Source organism: Heteronotia binoei, chromosome 12, assembly GCF_032191835.1.
Source record: "Heteronotia binoei isolate CCM8104 ecotype False Entrance Well chromosome 12, APGP_CSIRO_Hbin_v1, whole genome shotgun sequence".
NCBI lineage: Eukaryota > Metazoa > Chordata > Lepidosauria > Squamata > Gekkonidae > Heteronotia > Heteronotia binoei.
Window position 1 is genome coordinate 70,362,638 of NC_083234.1, and position 22,870 is coordinate 70,385,507.

General features: G+C 45.1%; 1 protein-coding gene across 1 annotated transcript in view; it reads left to right on the forward strand.

Annotated features, from left to right (window-relative positions):
• Window positions 1–22,870, forward strand: part of NUP214 (nucleoporin 214) — a 120,247-nt gene that overhangs the window by 2,607 nt on the left and 94,770 nt on the right. The window contains exons 3-12 of the mRNA XM_060250637.1: window positions 1,442–1,593; window positions 3,024–3,228; window positions 4,788–4,858; window positions 6,136–6,190; window positions 9,339–9,442; window positions 10,477–10,583; window positions 16,975–17,041; window positions 17,313–17,439; window positions 17,779–17,940; window positions 21,288–21,747. Of these exons, the coding sequence (XP_060106620.1) occupies window positions 1,442–1,593; window positions 3,024–3,228; window positions 4,788–4,858; window positions 6,136–6,190; window positions 9,339–9,442; window positions 10,477–10,583; window positions 16,975–17,041; window positions 17,313–17,439; window positions 17,779–17,940; window positions 21,288–21,747 (1,510 nt within the window). The remainder of the gene's footprint in view (window positions 1–1,441; window positions 1,594–3,023; window positions 3,229–4,787; window positions 4,859–6,135; window positions 6,191–9,338; window positions 9,443–10,476; window positions 10,584–16,974; window positions 17,042–17,312; window positions 17,440–17,778; window positions 17,941–21,287; window positions 21,748–22,870) is intronic.

Sequence of the window (22,870 nt, forward strand, 5' to 3'; positions counted from 1 at the left end):
TTTTTCCTCCCATCTGTGTGGGCGATCAAGAGAAGGCTGCGTTTTCTGTTGCGACTGCCTCCTGTAGCCTTTAGGGCAACAATGCCCACTTGCTGAATTGATGTGTATACATAATTAGCATATGTCAGTCAATGAAGCATGGCGCTCTTCAAGCTGTTCAGTCTGGGGGCCCCCTTCCACAGATATGGTGTGGCTCTTGAAGCTCCCATTGCCTGGCTTGGAGAAGGCATTTCTCTCTTTAAATCACTTCTCTGAGCCAAGCCAGCCAGCAGTTTGGAGAATGCATTTGAAGTTAAAGTTGCTTTCTTTCCACCACCCTATCTTCCTTCCTTCCTTCCTTCCTTCCTTCCTTCCTTCCTTCCTTCCTTCCTTCCTTCCTTCCTTCCTTCCTTCCTTCCTTCCTTCCTTCCTTCCTTCCTTCCTTCCTTCCTTCCTTCCTTCCTTCCTTCCTTCCTTCCTTCCTTCCTTCCTTCCTTCCTTCCTTCCTTCCTTCCTTCCTTCCTTCCTTCCTTCCTTCCTTCCTTCCTTCCTTCCTTCCTTCCTTCCTTCCTTCCTTCCTTCCCTCCCTCCCTCCCTCCCACATCTGACATTTGTTTCATGTGGCTTTTATGTTAAGCACATTTGGCCACCCCTGTTCTTGACTCTGGGAAGTCTATGCAAGAGGGACTGGCTGCTGTGATTAATTGGGGGATTGCTTCAGATATATTCCTGAACTGCGATTTGTTGCAGTGTGAAAAAATCCTCTATTCATATACACTGTACTTCCCCCTATCCCCCACCCCACTGTCTTCGCCTTGTGGTGTCAAATAACGACTCTCCCAAAAAAAGACCTGATGAGGAATGAATGAATTTCAGGAGGCTTGGAATGTTGAGAGCAGTTGAGAATCAGTTGAGGGAGGAGGCTGAGAACTTCAAGAATCCTGGAGAAGGATATTTTTTAAGTGCAGCTGAAGATTATTTTCTTTTCCCAACCTGGCAATCAACATATATTTAGAGGATGAACAATGTAATGCAAGGGCTGGACCGAGATCTATGTATTCCAATCTTTAATTTCCCCATCTGGCTAGCTGGGAGCCCTTTGAAAGCCTTAAGTGGAGCACTGTGGCAAGAGACATCCCCTGTTGGTTGTTCTCGACAGTTGAAGGTGAACAGTCTTCAAACTTGGGAGGTTCCTTTGAGCAACCATGGCAAATTGCTGATTAGCTGTTTGTGATTGTACCAATGAAAGTTCAAGATCTACTGGAATTCCTGACAGTTTGCTTCCAAGCCTGTATTCTTTTGCCTTTGAATCTGACAATCCATCTGACACACATACCCTGATACCACCTGATAGTCCATGAGACCAGCTTGGCAGTTTGTTGGGGGTTGTGCTTGAATAACAGGATTAGAGAGTCTCTTCAAATTGTCATCTGCTACTTTATTCTCTGTGTTTGTTTCACAGTGGAGAATGTCCAGAGCGTTGTCGTTCCTATGAAGTTCCCTGTGCATCACTTGGCGCTCAATTGTGATAATCTCATCATTTCTGTCTGCATGGCCTCCAGCGACTGTGGGTCCTTCATTGGCTTTTTTGATGTCCGTACCTTTGCTAACCAGGTGAGATGGGCTGCCTGTGGATCCTTGTAGCTGAGTGTTAAGCACACGCTGTACTCATTGCAGGTCCCTAATTCAATCCATGGCTGTTTGAATTCAAAGGATTTCCAGTAGTAGCATGGCTGGAAAGGACCTCTTCTTCAGCTCACTGAAGATGACTGCTAGCTGGAGTAGAATTGCTGGCCTAGAGCCCTCATGCTCTGGAAGTTAATGTGGTTGAGTTGAACAGGAGATACTGTGGTTCAGATCCCTGCTCAGCCATGAAGCGATCAGGGGCTGGTCATTCCTTCTCACAGCATAACCAGTGTTCCCTCTAAGTTGAGTTAGTGTGAACTAGCTCACAGGTTTTTAGCCTCTGGTTCACATATTTTTGTTTAAGCTCAGGAAAAATGGCTCCAGAGCAAACTAGTTTATGCAGTAGCTCACAACTGTTAACGCCAATAGCTCACAAAGTAAGAGTTTTTGCTCACAAGATTGCGCAGCTTAGAGGAAGCTTTGAACATGACCCATCTCATAAAAACAGAGTTGGAAGGGGCCATACAGACCACCTAGTCCAACCCCCTGCTCAATGCAGGATCAGCCTGAAGCATCTTCGATAAACTATCTCACAAGATGGTTGTTGTTATCGATCAATTTCACACCTTTAATGGCATAGCATAAAATACAGAAAAAGATTTGGATAGACAAGATAAGTCAGAATTGAACTTAGATTAGACATAAAATCAAGCATAGCCAGAGTTGTGTTGGAGAATGGTGGCCAAAAATTTTGCAACAGCACAGGTTATTTCTGAATTAGAATCATTCAGGAAAAATCAACAGATTTCTGATTGATGGTAGGAGGGTAGAATTCCTGACAGGGCTTTTCATATAGATGACAATTATTCAATAAGTGAAAAATTGTATTGGGAGTTTGCAGCACAGAAACAGAGTCTTTAATGAAAAGTGATTTGAAGATATCTCCAGGGTCTTGCAGGGAAATGCATTCAATCTGGCCAACATAAAAGCTCTACGATATGTTGTTGTTATCGTATGGCGGTGTATGTAGTATAGGTAGGAGATCCTAAGATTGTCTGGCAGGCGTAAGTTCTAGCTCTTTTTGCATTATGCATCACTAGGTGATGAGCCAGACTTCTTTTTTTAAGGCATTTCAGAGGCGGTTTGCCATTGTATGCATCATGACCCTGTTATTCTTTGGAGGTTGCCAGGGCCGATCCTTCTTCGCTTCTGAGATCAGTCTAGCCTGGGCTATCCAGGTCAAGGCTCACAAGATGGTTGCGAAGATACAGTGAAAGCAATGCTACTTAACACTGCCTTAGGTTCCTGGGAGTAACAGCAGGACATAAACGCGCGAGATAGGTGGGTGGATGGGCCAGTGGGCTGCAATGGGAGGCGGGCTTTGGCAGGAGCGTGAAATGTGTGCTTCCTTTGAGCAGGCTAAACAGCAGAAGCGTCCCATCGCTTTTCATAAGCTGCCCAAAGAAGCAGGCCCCATGGCCCTGGTCAGCGACCTGAAGTGGAACCCCGCGAACCCTGGCATGCTGGCCCTCTGCGTCTCCGATGGCAGCGTCTGCGTCCTGCAGGTCACAGACACCGTCAAGGTGCACGCCACTCTTCCTGCCTCCATGGGTGCAACATCAGGTTGGTAATTGGGTTTTCGGTTTGTGTAAGCACCCGTTGAATAAAGGGCTGCTTTACACCTTAAACAAAAAAACCCCACAATCTTCAAAAACCGGGGTGGGGGGGTACATTTTTAATTTTTCAGGACATTCAGTTGCTAAGAGTAGCAGTTCTCTTATAAAGGAATTTCAAAGGAAGATTAGAAGGAGAGACTGCTGAATTGCAACTGATTGCGAAGCTCAAGACAGTGCATCCACCTGGACTTAACTAAGATCTAGGGTTCCTGTCTCATTACCAGTGCTGATTTCTCCATGCCTGCTACCCCTCTGCATATTACACCTAACCCAGTCACACCTGCTATCGTCATTTGCCTGCTAATGTAATGCGGTATCCGAAATCAATATATTCCAATATATTGAGAACATAAGAGAAGCCATGTTGGATCAGGCCAGTGGCCCATCCAGTCCAACACTCTGTACGCACAGTGGCCAGAAAACCCAGGTGCCATCAGGAAGTCCATCAGTGGGGCCAGGACACTAGAAGTCTTCACACTGTTACCCCTCCCAAGCACCAATAAGACAGAGCATCACTTGCCCCAGACAGAGAGTTCCAACAATACGCTGTGGCTAATAGCCACTGATGGACCTCTGCTCCATATGCTTATCCAATCCCCTCTTGAAGCTGGCAATGCTTGTATATTGAACAGGTGGACTCTCATTCTAGCTGTTTCAGAAGAAGGGAGCAGTGACTCACAAAAGCCCATTCCCTGCCACAGGTTTTATCAGTCTTTTAAGGTGCTACTGGATTTTTGCTCTTTTCTGCTGCTACAGACTGACTAACGCAGCTACCCATCTCGGCCTGCCTTAAACAAAAAGTATACCTCCTCCACAGAAAAATATATGGTGCTAGCATGCCTCACCTGGACATGTTTGTCAGAGAACTGTGATCCACTGTTGTTTCCTAAAGTGTGTGTGTGTGGCCCAGGCTGCCTCTGCATTATGTGTGAAATGATACTAGTTGGCCTGTTTTGGACTGGACACTCAGCTTCAAATCCCATTCAACTATGAAACTTGAGATGTGGGGAAAATCGCTTTCTTAGCCTAACCTACCTCATAGTGTTAGCCTGAAGGGAAACCGCTAGGAATTGTGAGTTACAGGATATGATAAAAATTATGAAAGATAGTCTGTTGCACTCATGAGCATGTTTGAAGCAAAAGCCAGAATTTGTATTTGAACCAGATTGCAAGCAAAGGGCTTTTAAAGGATTTTTACGTGCTAACCATGATATCCGGAAGCAATGTTGAAGAGCATTCCTATGAGAAAACCATCCAAACATCTCGATACAGTGGGACGGGCCAGCAGGCTGCAAGCAAAGGCAGGCTTTGGCGGGAGTGTGAAATGTCCGCTTCCTTAGAGCAGGCCAAACAGCAGAAGCGTCCCATCGCTTTTCATAAGCTGCCCAAAGAAACAGGCCCTATGGCCCTGGTCAGCGACCTGAAGTGGCTTGCAGTCCTCCCTCTTCTCAGCTGCCAGGACTAAAAAGAAAAAAATTAAAAACCCTCTCTTGTTTTTTCTTTCAGTGTGCTGGAGCCCCAAAGGGAAGCAGCTTGCTGTGGGCAAACTGAATGGCACTGTGGTCCAATACCTGCCTGTAAGTATCTGCCAGTAATGAACCTCCTCCTTTCCATCCAAGATGGTGGAGCATTGGGCATTCAGCAGGCAAAAGTGCACGCTTGTTGGTCGGTACCTGACTTCACAACCAAATTTGACTACTGCAGTGTGCCTTTTGTGGGGCTGCCCTTGAAGGTATTTCAGAAGCTTCGGAATGCTTCCTTAAGACTGCAGTTTGATATACACTTCATTTGTCTTTTAAGGATTTGCTTCGGCTATTGATTCGCTTCTAGGCTGCATTCAAAGTTCTAGGCTGAATTCAGAGTTCTAGCTAGGACCTTTCAAACCCTGCGCAATCTGGATCCAAGTTATTTGAGTAGTATAGTCTCATAGAATGGTGGGCAAGTTATTTGGGTAGCATGTAAACCTGCGTGACCTTTGTAGTTGTCATCTGAAGCCCTACTCCCTTAGATGAAAAAAGGTAATTGGCCATGCAAGGCACAGTCACAGAACACAGACATTCCGCTGGTGGTGCATGTGATTAATTTCCAACACTAGCTAAATTTTTATTTATTTTATTTATTTTATTGCATTTATATCCCGCCCTCCCCTAACAGGCTCAGGGCAGCTAACAACAGTCAAAATAACAGTGTTGAAATCAATGAAATCATTAAAACAGTTCATACAATTTCAAATATATAGTACGGTTCCAGGTTCAATCGCCAGGATCCAGATGGCGGGTTTTAATTCTTCTTGAGCGCTGCATGTAATGATATTATAAGATGTTATTTGGCACTCTGGATTTGTACTGAGATGGTTCAGGGGTCAATGCTGTGGGATGGTGGAATAGTGGTCGGCGGTCGCCTCCCCGTTATTTGTTAAACGCTAGTTTAAACAATTCTGTCTTACAGGCCCTGCGGAATTGTTGCAAGTCCCACAGGGCTCCCTGATGTTTTCAGGGAGGGCGTTCCACAGGATGTATTTAATTACCCAGACTTTTGAGGATCAGTGTAAATGCATCCAAGATAAAATGCTAATATGGCATGACCTTAACCTTGGTGTTCTCTATATCCTGTGAGCCGAGAAGTCCCTGGTTCAAATTTCACTTGTGCCGTGAGCTCCTTTGTTGTTTTTAGGCAAGCCTTTTTCTCTCTCTGCCTTAGTTTGCAATCTGTGATATGGGAATTAGTCTAGTTCCTCTGTTGCGTAGTGGCAAGGATGGCTGAGAGGATCTGTGAGGTGCTTTGAATGTTTCAAGGCAGTACATAAGTGTATGTTGTTTCCAGGGCACTCTAAGCACTCCGTTCTGTGTTTCAGAACCTGCAGGAGAAGAAAACCATCCCCTGCCCGCCATTCTATGAGGCTGTTAAAGGTATGGCATTTCTTTGGCTTTGGTTTTGAGGAGGCTGACTTCTCGTGTCTTGTAGGTGAATTTTGAGTCACAGATCTTGTCCATTAAATACAGCAAATTGTAGACACGTCCCAGAATGGAGCTAATGTGTGTTCCTTGTTGCAAGAAACCTATTAGGTATTTTGCTTGGATTCTTCATGCATGCAGCTGAGAACTCATGAGCAGCTCATAGCTGGGGATGGGCACAAACTGGCTGATGAACCAAAGTTTGTCACAAATTTTGGCCTGTTTGGGGTTTGGGAACCAGAGTTCGCAGACCAAAGAACTGGCACAAACTACCACAAATTTTGGTGCAATTTGTGGCGGTTTATGATGGTTCATGAAGAGCAGTTGGGAGCTAAACACTACTCAGCTGTTTGGTTTAAATGGTTCAGAGCCATTTAAACCCTACTTTTAGCTCCCCATAGCTTTTCACAGGAGCAGAAAGCAGGGTTTAAATGACTTCAAGTCATTTCTGCTTTCTGCTCCCTGGGAAAAGCCACAGGGAACAGAAAGGAGAATTTAAACCAAACAGCTGAGTGGTGGGGTGTTTTGCTAGCCATGGTGAGCCACAGCTAGCGGTAAGGTAGAAGGTAAGTCGCATCCTGGGAGATCCTCCCCCAGCCAGGAGAAAGGTGGAAGGGGATTTCCTCCCCCCTCCCTTCTGCTGGCCACTGTTTTTTGGGCTGCCACCTACAGCCCTTTTAAAGTTTAAAGGGACTGGAGGTTTTTTGGTGCTTTCTGCAAACCCGTTTAAAAGGACTTTCGACAGGGTTTGCACAAACTGGTTCGGTTAGTAAACGAGCCTTTTGATCCAGAGTTTCAGCCAGGAACTGAACTGCATTCTCCCAGTTCATGCCCATCCCCGCTTATAGCTGGCAATGCAACTATCTGGTTGTTTTTGTATGATTCTGTATTAGTTGTTTGTTATGATTTTAACTCAATGCAATGAAAGCACTTGACACGAACAGCTTTGCTGCCGTTAGTCAAACAAACACTCTGACGGTCCAGTAAACAGAACTGAGAGAGAAGATGGTTGATGGAGCGAAAAGGCATCAGTACTATATAGGGAGCTGAGTTGTGTGAATCTTTTCTTCTGATAGCAGTGCTTTCTACTGAAGCAAGGAGCTTTCTGCCTATGTTCTTGCACTGGAGGAAATTGCCACCCAGAACAAAAAGGCATCGTAGGATCCAGCCCAGAGTCCCTTAAATACAATGTACCTTATAACAGCCACATTTTGTGGCACACATTAATTTTTAATCTCCTGTAACTTTAGTGCTAGATTATTTCTTTTTAAAATAGCTGTAGTTTTTTAAACAGGATTTGTAATGCTTTTTAATGGGCAAAATCTTCTCTTTAGTGGAGCAGTGTATCCTAGTGAGCTTTAGTCCTCCTCCTGCTCTCTCACTTCACCTCCCGCTCTGTAAATTATACAGAGGTGGACAGCGGTGAAGATGCAGGCAGCCCAGGGTTTATTACAAACCACAGTTGTTCCTTAATCTGGTGGGCTAATCACAGTTTGTTGAACACACCACTCTGTAATCCATGTTTTACCATGATTATTGTTAGCTTCATTGCTAGAACAAAGTTGTACTCAAGTGGCACCTTTAAGACCAACGAAGTTTTATTCAGAACGTAAGCTTTCGGGTGTTCCAAGCACACTTCATCAGACAAGGAGTCAGATACAATGAGCAGAGCTACATATAGCTGGTAGTCAGTGGTTTAGAATGCAAAATGGTACAAATTTAAGATCCAATGACAGAATAGTAAAATTAGATGCCCTCTCAAATTTCTTTCTCAAATGCCCTCTTTTTGGCCCAGGCTTATAACAATAGAGTGATTAACAGACATTCTCACATTTTGACATATTACTGTTTTATTGCTTTCGCATGCTCATGATGCCCAGATCAAAGGTTTGCTCAATTTGTTAACTATTCTGTCGTTGGATCTTAAATTTGTACCATTTTGCATTCTAAACCACTGCCTACCAGCTATATGTAGCTCTGCTCATTGTATCTGATTCCTCGTCTGATGAAGTGTGCTTGGAGCACACGAAAACTTACGTTCTGAATAAAACTTTGTTGGTCTTAAAGGTGAAACTTGACTCCTACTTTGTTCTACTGCTTCAGACCAGCACGGCTGCCCGCTTGGATCTAGCTTCATTTATAGTCTGGCTTTCCCACCGGGGCTCAAGGCAGATTACAAATATGAGTCAATCAGCAAGCGAAGTACAAAACATGATAAAAATGTTTAAACCTAACACCAAGATTCCAGATAAAACAAAATAATGAAGTGGGACTGGATAGATTACTGGCGTGACAAAGGCTGTTTAGGTAGTCAGCAATATACGGATCTTTCAATCTTGAGTTGGGTTTTCAATAAATGGGAGATGGATTAAGAGCTCCATTACCGGTTTCTGAATTTGAGACTGTTGGGAAAACTCATGTTATTTAAGCCATGGTCTTGCTATGGTTGATAGGCTGTGCCTGGTTGAACTGATCCCTGACTGGGTTGTCTGTGCATGGAGGTAACAGCCGTTTCGCAAGTCACGGATAAAGAAGTCTTTTTAAATCTTTCATTGTATTTGGCCTCATTCTCACAAGCAGCAGAGCAGAAGGTCATCCCTTGCTTTTTCGGGTTGTCATCTGCAGCCCTTTTAAAGTTTAAAGGGACTGTTTTTTGGGGCTTTCTGCAAACCGCTGTTTAAAAGGGCTTTCAATAGGGTTTGCAGGACCACGGTTCTGATGATTAAATGCTTCTGAACATCATATGCACATTTACTTCCATTAAACAAATGGCATGCCAGGGTAAAGGGTGCTGGTCTCACATTCTCTTGTACAGGCTAGCTTTTTACGTACAAGGAATGTGATGCAGCACAGTGTACAGCACAGATGCCCGTTAGTCACACATCTGTAGCCAGCATTCCTTAGAAGAGAGGAAGGATAAAAATGTATATTGAAAACTAGGCAGGTCCAGTGTCTGTAATTTGTCATGTCTTTTGAAAATACACACAGGTGTAAAGCTGGGTAGGAGTGAATACCAATGTCATAGCGGTCCTTGAGTTCACTTGCAGTGTATCAGTGACCAGCTCTCTAAACCGTGTGTTCTGTCTGTTCTTCTCTTTGCCAGTCCTGGATGTATTGTGGGTTGGCACTTACGTCTTCACCATCGTATATGCTGCTGCAGATGAGACCTTGGAGACTCCTCCTGAAGTGGTGATGGTTGTGCTCCCGGTACGTGCTGTGGAGAGGCTCTGCTGGTGGCCGTCCTGATGGCCCCTGGGTTTGGGCCACTGGCCTGATCCAACATGGCTTCTCTTACGTTCTTAACTCTTTACCTCTCTGATTCTAAGGATTTGCACATTGATTCCTTCTCATCTGGTTGCCAGACCTTTGGCCTTGGCCTGTGCTGTCGTGTTCCTTGTCTTGTTTGGCAATTAAGGGTTAGGCAGTAGTGCTGTAAAAGCAGCATCTCATTGATCATTAATCAAATATTGTCTGGAAATTAAATAACAGGATGTGTCGTGCCATTTTCTTAGACCCTGATACTGCCATGACCTGCCCCCCCACCCAAAGCTGAATTGGCCACTCATGCAGAGCACCTGAACTTTAAGAACATAAGAGAAGCCATGTTGAATCAGGCCAATGGCCCATCCAGTCCAACACTCTGTGTCACACAGTGGCCATTATATATATATACATATACACACACACACATATACATACATACATACATACACACACACACCCCTCTGCTCCATATTTTTATCCAATCCCCTCTTAAAGCTGGCTATGCTTGTAATCACCACCACCACCTCCTATGGCAGTGAATTCCACATGTTAATCACCCTTTGGGTGAAGAAGGACTTCCTTTTATCAGTTTTAACCTGACTTCTCAGCAATTTCATTGAAACTTTGTAGCAGCATCTCAGCCTCACTAAGTTGGTAAAGTTGCAGCTCTGCAGTTTGGATTTCAGATGGAGGTTCATGAAAAAAATCTCTCTATGTACAGAAAAATATTTCTTTGCATGCTACATTTCTTCATGCAAGGGATTTTTTGTATGGAAGAGCACTGAGTCACGTCACGTCACTGCTGTAGCTCAGAGGAAGATAAAAAAGATAAAAGTTCATAATTGGTTTACGTGGTACTTTATAGCAATTTTAGCATCATGTATGTTGGAACCTTAACACTATTAGGCTGTAGCATTTCTGACAGTTTTGTGCGGAGCCCTTTAAATGCGGCTTCCTAATTCTTTCTTCCTATCTAGAAAAAGGAAGAAAAACGTCCAGAGAGGTTTGTCAACTTCATGGAACTCTGTTACAGCAGCTGCAATGAGAGGCAGAATCACTACTTCCTTAACTACGTTGAGGACTGGTAAGTCATGGGAAACTACAGGAAATGCTTCTCATCTCATCCCAAACGATGCCTGAGTAATACTTTGTCAGTATTGGGTGGCTTTCTCATGGCTGCATGACAGAGGGCTAGTTAGTTTTTTGTCATGCTTGTAGTCGCCTTTTGGAGTTCTGCCCAGAAAGCAAAAGGGCATGTGTTTTAGGTGGGGGGGGGGAGGCAGATGGAGGATTCTGCTCTGCTTTCATTCTTGCCCAGAACTTCAGGGGGGCTGCAACCAATGTTCCCTCTAAGCTGCAGGGTCTTGTGAGCAAAAATTCTACTTTGTGAGCTACTGCTATTAAAGTTGTGAGCTACTGGCATTAAAATTGTGAGTGACTGCATGAATTATTGTGCTCTGGGGTCATCCTTCCTGAGCTAAGACAAAAATGTGTGAGCTGGAGGCTAAAAATCTGTGAACTAGTTCACGTTAACTCAGCTTAGAGGGAACACTGGCTGCAACTCAGTTGTGGGGTGATAAGAGTACAGCCTTACATGTGGACATTTGAATGTACTAAAGCCAAAGCTAGTATCTTGCAAAGGTTTAAACTTAATCTTGGTGATCCCATTAACCTGCCTTATTCTCAGGCTGTGGGTTTATCACAATAGTACCTATTCTTGACTGTGATGCCTCTTTGGGGTCTATTTGGGTCTTTCTCCACGTTTGCTATCAGAGGTCTCTGTATGAACCACCAAAAACTAAATATAGCAGCCTTCTCCTAAGTTAGACCAGAGTACTGTTCTACTCCTATTCACAGTGGTTCTCTGTTGACTCAGGCTGAGAAATCTTTTCCTAGTCCTTTGAGATGGGGATGGCAGAAATACAAAGCATGTGCTCTTCTATGTAGTAGTGGCCCTTTACAAAAGGCTTCAAAGTTCCCAGGGAAAGTCGTTCTCTAGCTCTGGTGCGAAAAGGAGCCAAGTTACAATGAAAGTGTGTCAATTGTGAATGATAGATTGTGTGTTTGCATTGTCAGCTTTCTCCCATGATAATCACAGAAGCAAAATGGGAAAAGCCCCATGCCTTTGTTTATGCAAACCTAGCCACAAACACATTTGTACCATTTGCTGTGGTACCTGTTTCTCCGTGTGGCCACATTTATATATCTTTCATGGCCCAGTCAAGCCCCGCTTAGTTGTGATGGCTGCATGCAGTGTGACAAACTAGGATTTGTAGCTGGTTTGTTAACCACGGTTTATACTAATTGTGGTTTATTGTAAAAGTTTGAATTCACCGACCATAGTTTTTTGAGAAGCACTACCCTTGTATAGTTGCTTGACTTAGAAGGACTGGGAAGATCTCCTCCCTAATGCAAGACAGCAAAGATAGAGAAGAGCAAACAAACCAGAGTTGACGTAACCTGGGATTTGTTAACATTTTATTGATCATCCGGTACAAACCCTGGGTGTCAAGTGACCCTGGATGGAAGCAGCATGGGGCCACGAGATATGTCTAGTGCAGGGGTGTCAAACTCATTTGTTATGAGGGCCAGATCTGACATAAATGAGACCTTGCTGGGCCAGACCATGTTGGGTTGGGCTGAGCCATGTTGGGCTGGGCCATGCGTGTACCTATTTAAGATTAGAAGAAGAAGATATTGGATTTATATCCTGCCCTCCACTCCAAAGAGTCTCAGAGCGGCTCACAATCTCCTTTACCTTCCTCCCCCACAACAGACACCCTGTGAGGTGGGTGGGGCTGGAGACAGCTCTCAGAGCAGCCGCCCTTTCAAGGACAACCTCTGCCAGAGCTATGGCTGACCCAAGGCCATTCCAGCAGGTGCAAGTGGAGGAGGGGGGAATCAAACCCGGTTCTCCCAGATAAGAGTCCGCACACTTAACCACTACACCAAACTGGCTTAGATTAGGTAGCAGAGATACAACTTTTATAAAGAATATAAACATATATTTTTTAAAAAAACTTAAAACACGTTTAAAACATTCGCACTCATTGGTCTCAAAGATGCTTTCTTTGTATTTCTCCTATAGAATCCAGGGAACTGGGCAAAGGAAGCTCTGGCTCTTTCCTTCCTTCTCCAGGGACTGGGGGGGGGGGGGGGAGCTTCAGCCAATAGAAGGAAGAGAGGCTTGGCTCAGTAGCTCTGCTGTGCAATTGAGACAGCCTGGCAAAGCAACTATTCCTCCCCCCTTCCTTCCCAAGGGAGGAGCCTCAGCCAATGGAGAAAATAGAGGTTTTGCTCTGTAGCTCTTGTGCAAGCCTTGCAAAGCAAGCTATTATGCAGAAGGAAGCAAGATATAGGGAGAAGGAAGCAGATGACAGCCAGTTGCTTGAGGGCCTGATTTGGTCCCCGAACTGCATGTTTGGCACCCTTGGTCTAGTGTGTGAAAATGTAAGGATGGGTCTAATGGAAAACAGAGCATTGGGCCACAGGATGATCAGACATCCTTCTCGGCGAGAGAACTAATGCAGTCATAGGGCCAGTTCACATGCTCACCTTTCCTCTGTGCCTGCAAAGCAGTCGTGCAGGTTTCTCACCTCACAACCTGGATGTGGTGGGCATCAGCTTGATGGGTGCCATCTTCCCCTGTCTCCCTTTACTGAAGACTGAAAAATCAGTCCTCTGATCTGGAACGCCTTTTGTCCATTAGAATGGTTCCGTCCAAGTTGCAGAGGGAATGCTTTGCGTGCAGAAGGTCCTGGCTCATCCCAAGAGTCGCTGCCATTCATAGCAGACTTAGATGGCACAATATTATAAAGTCAGTGTGTGTAATGTACAGTATGTCACAGAAGTGAGTACACCCCCTCACATTTTGTAAATATTTAAGTATATTTTTTCATGTGACAACACTGAAGAAATGACACTTGGCTACAATGTAAAGTAGTGAGTCTGCAGCTTGTATAACAGTGTAAATGTGCTGTCCCCTCAAAATTACGCAACACACAGCCATTAATGTCTAAACTTCTGGCAACAAAAGTGAGTACACCCCTAAGTGATAATGTCTAAATGGGGCCCAAGTAGCTGTTTTTCCTCCCTGTTGTCATGTGACTCGCTAGTGGTACAAGGTATCAGGTGTGAAGGGGGAGCAGGTTATCGCTCTCACTCCCTCATACTGGTCACTGGAAGTTCCACATGGCACCTCAAGGCAATGAACTCTCTGAGGATCTGAAAAAACGAATTGTTGTTCTACATAAAGATGGCCTAGGCTATAAGAAGATTGCCAAGACCCTGAAACTGAGCTGCAGCACAGTGGCCAAGACCATACAGCGGTTTAACAGGACAGGTTCCACTCAGAACAGGCCTCACCATGGTCAACCAAAGAAGTTGAGTGCCCATGCTCAGCATCATATCCAGAGGCTGATTTTGGGAAATAGATGTATGAGGGCTGCCAGCATTGCTACAGAGTTTGAAGGGCTGGGGGGTCAGCCTGTCAGCGTTCAGACCATACGCCGCACGCTGCATCAAATTGCTCTGCAGGGCTGTTGTCCCAGAAGGAAGCCTCTTCTAAAGATGATGCACAAGAAAGCCCGCAAACGGTTTGCTGCAAACAAGCAGACTAAGGACATGGATTTCTGGAACCATGTCCTGTGGTCTGATGAGACCAAGATAAACTTATTTGGTTCAGATGGTGTCAAGCGTGTGTGGTGGCAACCAGTACAAAGACAAGTGTGTCTTGCCTACAGTCAAGCATGGTGGTGGGAATGTCATGGTCTGGGGCTGCATGAGTGCTGCCAGCACTGGGGAGCTACAGTTCATTGAAGGAACCATGAATGCCAGCATGTACTGTGACATACTGAAGCAGAGCATGATCCCCTCCCTTTGGAGACTGGGCCGCAGGGCAGTATTCCAACATGATAACGACCTCAAACACACCTTCAAAGCGACCACTGCCTTGCTAGAGAAGCTGAGGGTAAAGGTGATGGACTGGCCAACCATGTCTCCAGACCTAAACCCTATTAGCATCTGTGGGGCATCCTGAAACAGAAGGTGGAGGTGCGCAAGGTTTCTGACATCCACCAGCTACGTGACGTGGTCATGGAGGAATGGAAGAGGACTCCAGTGGCAACCTGTGAAGCTCTGGTGAACTCTATGCCCAAGAGGGTTAAGGCAGTGCTGGAAAATAATGGTGGCCACACAAAATATTGGCACTTTAGGCCCCATTTGGACATTATCACTTACGGGTGTACTCACTTTTGTTGCCAGAAGTTTAGACATTAATGGCTGTGTGTTGCGTAATTTTGAGGGGACAGCACATTTACACTGTTATAAAAGCTGCAGACTCACTACTTTACATTGTAGCCAAGTGTCATTTCTTCAGTGTTGTCACATGAAAAGATATACTTAAATATTTACAAAATGTGAGGGGGTATACTCGCTTCTGTGACATACTGTATATAAAGTAGGTGTGTGTGTAATGATCCCTCAGCCAAGTGAGCATGAAACAGCCTTTCCTTGCCTTTTCAGGAAATGTAAACTGTTCTCAAAGAACAGTTAGGATTTTGCAGCCCTCCCCCCATGAAGCTTCCCCTCCCCCAATTTCAGAAACTAGAAGGACAAAGCTATTCACCGTGAACACTGTCTTATGGAGTGTTCCCCAATCAGCCTGCAACCTTGTGGCCTTTACTTCTAAGTAGACGCTACATCTAAACAGTCTATGATGAAAAATATAAATGTGCTCATAGGCACTTTAATATTCCAAAGCCCCTACCTTGAAACAGACTGCAATAAAAAACACAAGAGTGCACGCAGGTACTTTAACATAACCTCTTTTCCCAAACAGTCTGCAGAAAATGAATCCAAACAGTCTGCAGAAATCAGAGTGCATGCAGGCACTTTTTAAATGTTAAGGGTCCGCATGTGACTCATAAACCCAAATCATGAGAAAACAGTCTGTAATGAATTCTTTCATCCAGAATGCACACAGGTATTTTATCAAACAAATTTTCCCACTTCACAATCTTGCACATTCAGTCCACTGTTGTTTCAATGCTAGGTTAAAGAATAAGAGAAAGAATAAGTGGAAAGGCAACAGGTTAACTGTCAAGAACCCAAGCCTGGGTCCTCCTGAGTCACCACTCCTTTTGCAAGGGAGCAGTACCCAGGTCTGGGGGGTCCTCAAGGTTCAAGTTAGCATAAGTAAAGAAGAAGAAGAATTTCAGATTTATACCTTGCACTTCTCTCTCAATCAGAGACTCAGAGCGGCTTACAATCTCCTATATCTTCTCCCCCCACACCAGACACTTTGTGAGGTGGGTGGGGTTGAGAGGGCTCTCACAGCAGCTGCCCTTTCAAGGATAACTCCTATGAGAGCTATGGCTAACCCAAGGCCATTCCAGCAGCTGCAAGTGGAGGAGTGGGGAATCAAACCCGATAAGAGTCTGCACACTTAACCACTAGATTTCTCCAACAGGCCATGGAAATACGACAGAGAATGGTTCTGGAATGACCACATTTTATTTGTTTTAATTATTTAATTTGGCTAAACTCGACTCATACATATTTTACTTATTTTATGTATATTAGCTCCCTATGTATAATCTGGGATTTTATATTATTTATATTGCTATTTTACTGCTAAATCTGTTTTATGCCAATAAAGGCTTGCTGTTTGCTGTTTGCACTACACCAAACTGGCACTACACCAAACAGACCTTTGTAAAATATATAGAGAGGTTTATTGAATACATTTTTTAAAAAATGAGATATTACATACCACCGTCTCTGTAGTTTAATAGCAAGAAAACAACAAAGCTAACTTTACATTCAATATCTGCTGTTAGATGGCACACCTCAGAATACAAGAGTCCAAGCTAGAGGCTTAAGTGTTCTCTACAGAGATGGCCATTGCAATGCAATGTAGCATAGTCAGAGCGACAGCATGGGCAAACATGGCTTCCCTCTTGCTTGTGTTAGCATGGCTTCCCTCTTGCCTGTGGCTTAATTATAGTCCTTGGTCATCTGGAGCCAGGTGGTCTCCCAAACCCAATCACAGAGCTCACTTGACAGAACTCTCCAGAAAATATGACATCCACTCCTGCTTCCTCCCCCCCCCCCCCATCCAGTAACACAGCTGAACACAGGTTCTCACAATCAACCAATTACCACATTTGGCCTTGAAAGAGATAAGGATGGTGCTGGCGGGAAGGCCCAGTTACAAACACCTGGAGACCTGCAAGCTGGAGCAGGCCTGATCATAATCACGTTAACCCTTGAGGGGAATCACACTTAACGCTTGCTTCATGGTTAACATTCATTCTCCCTGTGTATTCTTCCCTTTGCGTTAAGCCTTGCTGATGTTAAAAGCATGTTCTGTGAAACTTGAGTGTGATGCAATAGTAATTCTGCCTGGGGTAAACCTGAATAGAAACCTCAGCTTATGGCCGGCACGTAACACTATCTTCTCCTTGTATTTAAAGGGATCTGGTCCTAGCAGCTTCTGCTGCTTCCACAGAAGTCAGTATCCTCTCAAGACAAGGAGACCAGGTAACTCCAGGGCGGTAATCGTACTGATTTGCAAAAGAGAAGCTTGTGGGACCTTAAAGGGAACATGGCTTGTCGCATTAATGGGGTTGGAGTTCACCCACATTGGAAAAGACCTCTAAAGATCTGGATGGGTGGCCAGGACACCGAAGGCTGTCCTGAGACTGGCTGCCTCCCCACACCTTGTACTGAAGATGTTGCAGATGGCTAGAGGAGAATAAAGGTATGAAGGTTCTCAGAGAATGATCCAAACGTTGTTTCATTTCTTTTGCAGAACAACTGGGAGATGTGGGTTCTGGAAGACTCCAGCCGAGCAGAGCTTCCTGTGACGGACAAGAACGATGACACCTTGCCCATGGGAGTGGCCATAGATTACACCAGCAACATGCCCATAGTCATTAGTAAGTTCTGCTAAGTTACTAGAGGAGCTCTTTGGAGGGAGACGTAGTGGTGAGCTGGACCGCTGTCCTGTCTGGAAGCATTGCACACACCCTTGTAGATTCCACTCCTGCAGCTGTCCTCTTTGGCGTTCCAAGCTTCAGGCAGGATTTTTCACAAAAACAGCGAAAGAGGAAATACTTAAGTCTGGGTTCTGCATGCAGCCAAATAAAGTGGCAGAGTTCTTAAGTGGTAAAATGGAGTGATTCTTTTAAGTCTGTAGGTGAGGGACTAGTTTTTTTTAAAATGCACCCTTTCATTTTGAGAGAGGATGCTGATGGGTTTCTGTGTCATTCTTGCAGGTGAGGAGAAGACCATAGACCCAGCTCCGGTCCTCCTGCTGCTCTCTACCGATGGAGTGCTGTGCCCTTTTTATATGGTCAATCAGAACCCCGGTGTCAGGTCACTCCTTGTGGCACCAGAGCCTCTGCCCACAGAAGGGGACAGGACACCAAAATTGCCAGGTAGGTGCTGCTCATGCCTGTGCACGAGAATTGGTTCTGCTTCTTCATGGATATTTTAATTTACTTCATTTGTACCCCGTTTTTTCTCCCCAAAGTAGAAGAAGAAGACTGTAGAGTTATACCCCACCGTTCTCTCTGAATCAGTCTCAGAGCAGCTTACAATCTCCTTTATCGTCTTCCCCCATAACTGACACCCTGTTTAAAAAAAAAAAATGCGTTTTTGAAAAACACAAAAAGGGCAGATGAAGTTGTATGTTTTGCCAAAAGCCAAAAGATGTCTTGAAAGATGAAGCTTCCAGGCTTTTCATTTCTGGAAGTCAGCAAGCTGCAGACTCCTGGTCCATTCTCCTTCTATTGCTTGCAGAACAATAACGAACTTTGCAGGTAAGGTTTGCTTAATTTACAGAGGTCTTAGGATCTAGGTTACAGAGGTTGGTCTAATTTTTGTTTTTTTTTAAATGCACTAATTTTAAGCATATTTCAAAACGTGCTTATTTTAAGATTTAGATTGTAGTCTCCATGGAGCTGTTCTTTGCCAAAGCATAAGGTCCCACCTCTGGCAATGACGCTGTATCAATAATAAACAGGAAGCGCATCGTTCTGAATTGGTCTGTAGGGCCTTTCAGATGAGCAGGTCCTAAACACCCCGCCCAAAACCTTAAAACTCAGGGTGTGCATCTGGCGTTGCTGAAAATGCACCGTCCCTATTTGATTTCTCTTTGGCATGCCCTATACTGAAGACTTAGGATGAGCAGACGGAATTTAAAATTTAAAAACCATTTACAAAACGCATAAAGACCCGTGATTTACAATCTCAATCAAATCTGCCAATAAATAAAAGCTAAATTAGTCAAACACAATACTAAATAAAACTGCCTTCAGCTGCCTCTTGAAGATCAGAAGCGAGGGGGCCATGTGCACCTCCCTTGGGCTGCCACCAAAAAAGCCCTTCCTCGTGTGCCCCCCAGAGGAGCTTCTTTGATTGGTGGGTCAGCCAGGAGGGCCTCTCCCTATGTTCTTAATTCACGGGCAGGAAAGTATGGCAGCTGCTGTAAGAGCTCTCTCAGCTCCACCCACCTGACAAGGGTGTCTGTTGTGGGGGAAGAAGATAAAGGAGATCGTAAGCCGCTCTAAGACTTTGATTCAGAGAGAAGGGCAGGGTATAAATCTGCAGTCGTCTTCTCCTCCTCCTCCTTCAGAACCCAACACCTTGAATTGGGCTAGGGAGCAGTTTGGTAGCCAGTGTAATTGCTGTAGTATTGGGGTCATATACTCCCTGTAGCTGGCCCAGACCAGTGGTAGAGCCACAGCACTCTGCATGAGCTTGTAGCCTTTGAGCTCTCTTTAAGGGTAGCCCCGAGCAGAGCATATTGCTCAATAGCATTGTGTAACTGACATCACTGTGATTATAATAATAATAAAAAAGGATTATGACTGCCTCTTGGGCCCTAAGGGAGCAACAACAAATTTTCTATCTGCATGGCATTTCTGAATTACCCATCGCGGAGGGTTTACCGCAAAGCGTTTTTGATTTTCCATCAGCATAATTACCGCTGCCGTTCTGTACGGGGACAGCTTCATTCAGTGCACGTTCCTCCACCTCCTCCCAGCTCTGGCAGGCGTGTGAATTGGCAGGATGCTTCAAGTAGGCCGGCAGTCCCTGCCAAAATCAATGGAGGAAACAGGAGACCCTTCTGCTGGCAATTCCAAGGTCAATTAAATCAGTCCGGTTTGGGAAATAGCAGTATCGATTGGGGCTTGGCCTTTGGGCAGGCAAAATCTCAGAGGTCCGGCCTGCAGTATCAGAACCCTCCCTCCTGCGTGTGTGTTGGTTGACTTTATGTTCTTGCCTGCCATATCCTCAAAGCTCAGCACTGGTAGAAGCATCTGAAAGCAGTTTGGGGTGGATGCCGAAAATCCATTCCACAGGTGCCTCATAAAGGAGGGGAACCAATACAGAATCCCAGCTTGTGTGGATTAAACCAATTTAGATTCCTGTCTTTGGATGCCACAGTGATTTGGAATTTAATCAAATGAGACTGTTCAATAGAGCAGTGTGTGGGGCTGTGCAGTTTTTTTCCAGTTCCGGCCTGTTGGACCTGAAAATATTTAGGAACTCCTGAAAAAATCCTGGATCCCAATACCAGTACAGTATTTGGATACGGGATTTTCCAAAAATCCTAAATTTGGGAGGCTCCAGTAGAACAGGGGTGTCAAACATGTGGCCCAGGGGCTGAATCAGGCCCCTGGAGGGCTCCTATCAGGCCGCCGAGCAACTGGCTGTTGTCTGCTTCCTTTGCCCTCTCTCTTCCTTCTGCATGACAGCTTGCTTTGCTCAATCGCACAGGAGCTACAATACAAAGCGTCTATTTTCTCCATTGGCTGAGGCTCCTCTCTTGGGGAGGAAGGGGGGAAAGAATAGCTTGCTTTGCCAGGCTATTGTGCCAACTTCTCTTCTTTCTATTGGCTGAGGTCCCCTGGGGAAGGAAGGAAAGAGCCAGAGCTTCCTTTGCCCAGTTCCCTGGATCCCGTGGTAAAGACACAAAGAAAGCACATGTAAGACCAATGAGTGCTAATGTTTTAAGCATGTTTTAAGTTTTTTAAAAAATCTTTAATTGTGTTTGTATCCTTTATAAGGTTTGTATCTCTGCTACTTGGCATTACATTTTATGACCACATGGCCCAGCCCGACAAGGTCTCAGTTATGTCAGATCTGGCCCTCATAACAAATGAATTTGACACCCCTGGTCTAAGGCATCAGATGCACAATGCAACAGGAAACCATAGCAGAGTATGCATCTAATTTTGGCCAGGCCATGAAGTCGTTCAAGGGATGGTAGATCCAAAGTCCTGGCCTTGGGACCAGGGAGCCCAATGTGCGTGCCTCTTCTCATGCAAATATACCTGGCAGTTGAGCTATCAGAGGCTCATCTTGGAAGGCTACACACTATCAGTGGTTAGGCAGATATATATTAAGCACTAAGGGGTCTCTCTGGTTGAGCTCCATTCATTAATGCCTTCCCAAGAGAAGTCTGCTTGGAACCATCTCTGTCTTGTTTTAGGTGATGCATGACGCCTTTTCATTCTAGCCTGTGGTGACAAATTTGGCAAAAAAGAAAGCAGATGACAGCCATTTGCTTGGGGGTCTGATAGGAGCCCTCAGGGGGCCTGATTCAACCCCCAGGCCACATGTTTGACACTCCTGCCTTAAACTTGCTCTGCTTGAGCTTTTAATGCTCAGTCTCTTGGTACCCAGTGTTGTTCAAACAGCACATACTCTGTTTGGATTCACAGCCCTGTCACCTTATAATAACATAAATTTGCCTCTCTTGTTCTCTCTCCTCCAGGAAACACTGCTCCTTCATCTACAGCTCCTTTTTCTCCTTCCAAGGTCGAAACCATCCCAGCAGCAGCCATTGTCCTTACCCCAGCCGTGTCTTCAGTTGCTGGCAGCGGGGTGCCGACTTCCTCTTTTGTGTCCTCAGCTTTAAAACCAACTGGGCCGTCTCCTGCTGCCCCCCTGCAGTATTCCTTCCCATCAGAGACCTCCAACCCTGCCTCTGGTCCCAGCCTGAGCGGAGCAGCTGGGTTCTCCTTCTCGTCGGCCTCCTCTACCAAAGCAGCCACCAGTCTACCCCCTTCAGCCAGTCTGGCTCCAGCCTCTGCCAGCTCTTTCTCTTTTGGCTCGGGGTCTTTTAAAACCGGTGTTGACAGCTCAACCGGACCTCCACTTACCGCCTCCCCCGCTGGGCCGAAGCAAAGTTTTTCCTCGGCAGCTTCCTCCGTCAAGGTCAATCTCGCTGAGAAGTAAGTTTCCTTTGTCAAGCATGTGGGTTCAATGACAAGTCGAAGTTGATACAAAGACTACGTTTATTGATAGACCGATACTTTAGCAGAAGCCATTTCTTGAGAGTAATGAAACTGATACATTGATACAATACTTTTAAGGCTTACTTCAAAAGGATTCCTAGGGATGGGGCTGCGGGGTAGCGTTCACACATAAACTATCAAACTGTCTATGTTCCCAGGACACTTATCAGAACTTTGTCCTTGCCTTTCCCAGATGGCTGATCCTTCCTTTAGGAGAATATATGGGAAGGTGCTGATTACTTAGTTCCCTTCTCACTACTCTTAATTAACAGCCATAAAGCAGGAGGGGGGAAGAAGAAAGAATAACAAACTAACAGGAATGGATCCTCCATGACAATTCAGACCAGGTTTAGGCAGGACCCTAAAACAATCAATTACCAATAGTTTTTAACCATGCTTGACATCCTTTTGCACCATTTTGTCTGCTTTGCGCAACGCGACGAAGAAGTAAGGAATGCACAGGAACAAGCGAAGTAAAGAAAATCAGCTGTGCAGGCCAGGATTCAAATCATTGAAATATACACGCTCATCGTAGAAATTTATATACTATACAATAGAATTCACACCCTGCAATCAGCAAGATTTACACACAGTTCGTAAGCATCCAGCACTCCACATAAATCACCGTGTATATAAATATATATGAATTTCTATGATGAGTGTGTGTATTTCAATCATTTGAATATCGGCTTGCACGGTTTATTTTCTTTACTCCAGTTGCTCATTGTGGCGGCTGACAGGCTGCGCTTTCGATCAAGATGTCCCCAGTTCAGATTTCTCCTTGTTGGAAATCGCAAGGTGCTCTTAGACAAGCCACTCACTCTGTCTCCTTCTGTCCCCCCCTAGTCTGCAGGACAAGGGCAATACCAATCTACCTCAGGGGTTGTGAGGACTGCAAGGAAAGAATGTGCATGCAGTGTTCTGAACGCTTGAAAGCTCTGCATCATCATTAAATGGGTGCTGTGGTGGCAGTTTAAACCCCGGGCATCCTGCTCAGCTCTGCTCCTCAGTCAAGAGAGATTCCCTGGCAGTGGTCGCGGGGGTCTTCAGAGGGTGGAAG